The following is a 3,586-nucleotide window of genomic DNA, read 5'->3' on the forward strand; positions in this document are numbered from 1 at the left end:
AACAGGAAGCTGATGCAATGGTGACGGAATGCAGGTTCGTTCAGGCCGCAGCCCTCGAGGGGCTCGTGGCGAACGTGCACACTCTCCTCGAGTGGAGCCGACTGCATCACAACGACGGCATAGGTTTGTTCCGCGCTCCGAACGGGACTGTCCGGAAGGGGCCGGGGGCGGCACCCGGCGCGAGGGGGCGCATTGGGGCGGCATGCATTGCTGCATTGCCGCAAGCGCGCCATCTCTCTCTACGCAGACGAGTATGTGGCTGCGGGGTATCCACCGGCGCGTGAACAATATCGGTGGAAACACGGCCATGGACGCTCTCTAGCCGCCCCGGTCTGTTCTCTTGTCGACACAGACTCGAGACTCGTCGCGGAGGGAGCAAAACTTGTTCCGTATACATGTTGTAGGTAGTACATCCGATGTAGCATTTCCAGGACGAGAGAGAAAGCGAAAAGAGCAAAGAGGCAAAGAGGAAACTGGAAAGATCTGGCTCACGCGAGCGTGAAGTGCTGGTCGCGCATGAAAGCGCCGCGCTTCTCCGCAAAATCGACGTCGGGCGGTTTGTCGTCGACGCGGCCGGACCAGCCGTAAGCCTCCGCGAGGAAGCCCGTGCCGAGGAGGGCCTGGTCGAGCTCGTCGACGAGCGGCGCGGCGATCTCGGCCAGTTCGGCCGCCTGCCCCGGCTGAAGCGCGAGGATGGACGGCCGCAGCAGGCTGAGCTTGACGGCCGAGTCGAGCACGTCGAGGATGCCGGCGATCCGCGCGGCGGAGACGGCGCCCGAGTGCGCGCCCGCGCGGTGGAGCGTCGAGTACACGTTGGGCCAGTAGCGCGAAGTGTTGATCGAGTCCGTCGCCTTGTACCACTCCTCGGAGCGCTCGATCGAGCCACTGACGGCGTTGTGCAGCTTCCACACAAAGAGGCGCAGGCGCGTGGCATCAGTCACGTAGGCGAGCTTGAGCGAGGGCGTGGTGGTGCCCTCCTCGTCGGCGGCAGACGGCGTCCAGCCGAGCAAGACGTACTCGACCTGCGCGAGTAGGTGCGAGGGAGGGTAAGTAAGGGGCCCCTCGGTCCTCGGCTAAGCCGGTAGAGCCACAGGGCTGCTCCCATAGTGGCTCGGTGGTCCACAGATGCTATGCAGTGGCTGGATATGGGGCTACCGGGTAGAGGTCCTTCTCCTTGTTGCGGACCACGTACTCGTTTAGGTGGTGACGGCAGTACGGGCATGGGTACATCGTCACGAAGAGGCCCATGTACCTGTGGGCAAAAATACAGCATCGGGCGGGGGCACGCACGCGCAGCGCACTCAGGCGAGGGACCTGTGGAAGCCGTCCACGATTGCCGCCGAGCCCGCCGCGTCGCCGGCCGCGACGAGCTCGGCCGCCCGCTCGCCAAGAAAGTGGTGCCAGGTCCATGTCGACGGCCCCACCCAGTAGGGGAAGGTGAGCCTCATCCCGGCCTACGACCGGAGTCGAAGACGTGTCATGGAACATGTCTCCGGTCCGAGCTTGGAGGCCATAGCCATACCACCTTCTCGACGTAGGAGCGGCCGAGGTAGACGTCCAGGAAGGCGACGTACTGCGACAGGTCGCCCGTCTCGCGGTGGTCCGCGCCCGACTCGCTCGAGCGCTCGCGCTGCTTCTGGGGCCCGAGAAGGTAGTGCCTCGACAGCCGCCAGGCTCGCTTGATGCTCAGCTTGACCGAGGCGGAGCACTTGCCCCAACCGGCCAACACGTCGGCTCCGTACTTGTCAAAGTTGCGCGCCGCCCTCATCTCGGCGAGCCAGCCGTCGAGAGCCGCCGCGTCCTCGTCGGTGGCCGCGTACCCCTCGACGCCGAGCGAGCAAACCTCGAGCAGCAGCGGCATGAAGCGCTCGTACCAGAAGGCGACCGGCGCGATGGCGCCGCCCCGCCTCTCGTTGGCGGCCCAGTCGTCCGACGGGTCGAGTAGCACGCGATTGTAGCGGCTCAGGTAACGCGACCAGTCGCCAGAGTAGTCGCTCCCGAAGCCTTCCGCAAAGGCGGCGGCGTCACGGCTGTACAGCGGCCTCGCGGAGGCTGCGATCGGGGCGAGGAAGCCCGGCGGCGGTGGCGCGGCCGGTGGCAGAGGCGGAGGGGCAGCCTCCTCGACCGCCGCTGTCCTCGCCTCAAAGGCGGCCTCGTCCTCGGGGCCCCAGTTTTTGATTTGCTTGCGGATCGATGCCTCGAGCGAGCCGAGAAGCGCCTTGAGCGCGTCCACCGATGGCTGGTGCGCCGCGTCAACCACTTTGAGCGCCATGTAGAGGTCCAGCACAGCGCCCGCAAAAGAGACAAAGTTGGAGAGTAGGTACGGGTAGCTGTGGTCGCGCTTGTGGGTGTGGTAGTCGGCGGCGTACGCCACTCTGAAGGTGCGGTACGCGCCGGCCTGCAGCAGGTTGAAGACACCGCGCTGCACGTCCAGGAGGCTCACGCCGTCGCGGTCAGCCGCGTTGATATGCTCGATGCTCCTCACGAGCTGCTCCTGCGCCGCAGCGAGCTCCGGACCGGAGGGACTGTCGCCAAAGTGCGCCTCGACGGCATCGGCGAGGTGTACGCCGGAGGGCAGGGTGGGCGTCGAGAGCGAGCAGCCCATGGCGCCAAACGAGGCGGGAACGGAAGGGGCGAAGGGGCGTCGACGGGCAGATCACAATATACCTAAAACAGCAGTAATTCAAACCGGGCGTCTTCTTCGCTGTTTATTCACAGCACCCCCACGGTTCCCTGGGGTCGCCTCGGTTCCCTGGGGTCGCCTCGTGAATAAACGAGTATAAAGAGCGGTGGTTTCAAACCGCAACCATGGGTGTCGAAGGCAGATCGGCGGCCAAACAGTCACGCGCTGGCTTGCGACCAGAGATGCCGGCCTCCACAGACAGGCAACGACCGCGGCAGCGCTGGACAGGGCGGCCGCGATGAAGGTATGAGCGGACAGCGATGAGTCTCTGTCACCTTCGTGTGTTCGCCTGCTTCTCCTGCCTGCCGTCCCGGCGCCGACCGCGGGGAGAGGCTGAGGCCGTGGTCGAGGGGGCCCAGCCGTGGCAGCAGTCGTACCAGGACCACTGGACCTGCTCTTCCTCACGCACCTCCCGCTTCGCGCGCTCTAGGTGGGCGGAGAGCTGCCCTTGCTCGCATACTCGATGCTCAGCACGTAAAGGGCCATGCACCTGATGACGGCCGCCGGCGCCTCGGCGCCGGCCGACGCCGTGTTCAGGTTCACGGCTGGCGAGGCGATGCAGACCGAGGACGACGACGAGGACGCCGACCGCTCCGAGGAGTATTCCGACGACGGGAGGGTGTCCGACCTGTAGCTGGCCTCACCCATATCTTACCTTCTGCCCCCCCCTCCTGCGACCCCCCAGGCTAGATGGAGTAGTCACAGATAAGCCGGATGAAGATTCTGCCCCACACAGCCCCTTACCCCTTCACCCTCGCCTCGCTGCTTGGTGTTTCTGAACACGCAGTCGTCCACACGCTGTGGGGGTTGTGTGTGGGTCCTGTGTCTGGGAGGGAGGGAGTGGGGTGCAGGTTGCTCATCTGCCCGTGTCCCGGGCGTGGAGATCGCCCCCCCTTGCCCCAC

At 65.6% G+C, this 3,586-nt stretch overlaps 1 protein-coding gene across 1 annotated transcript; it reads right to left on the minus strand.

The window, feature by feature from the left end:
• Positions 1 to 488: 488 nt before the first annotated feature.
• On the minus strand, positions 489 to 2,605 carry EMIHUDRAFT_252709 (hypothetical protein; the record flags this gene model as incomplete). Its single annotated transcript, XM_005787287.1, has 4 exons — positions 489 to 1,022; positions 1,156 to 1,252; positions 1,315 to 1,454; positions 1,526 to 2,605. 4 exons carry the CDS (start codon positions 2,603 to 2,605, stop codon positions 489 to 491), a joined length of 1,851 nt encoding a protein of 616 aa, XP_005787344.1.
• Positions 2,606 to 3,586: the final 981 nt, after the last annotated feature.

Source organism: Emiliania huxleyi (assembly GCF_000372725.1).
Source record: "Emiliania huxleyi CCMP1516 chromosome Unknown EMIHUscaffold_1431, whole genome shotgun sequence".
NCBI classification, from domain to species: domain Eukaryota; phylum Haptophyta; order Isochrysidales; family Noelaerhabdaceae; genus Emiliania; species Emiliania huxleyi.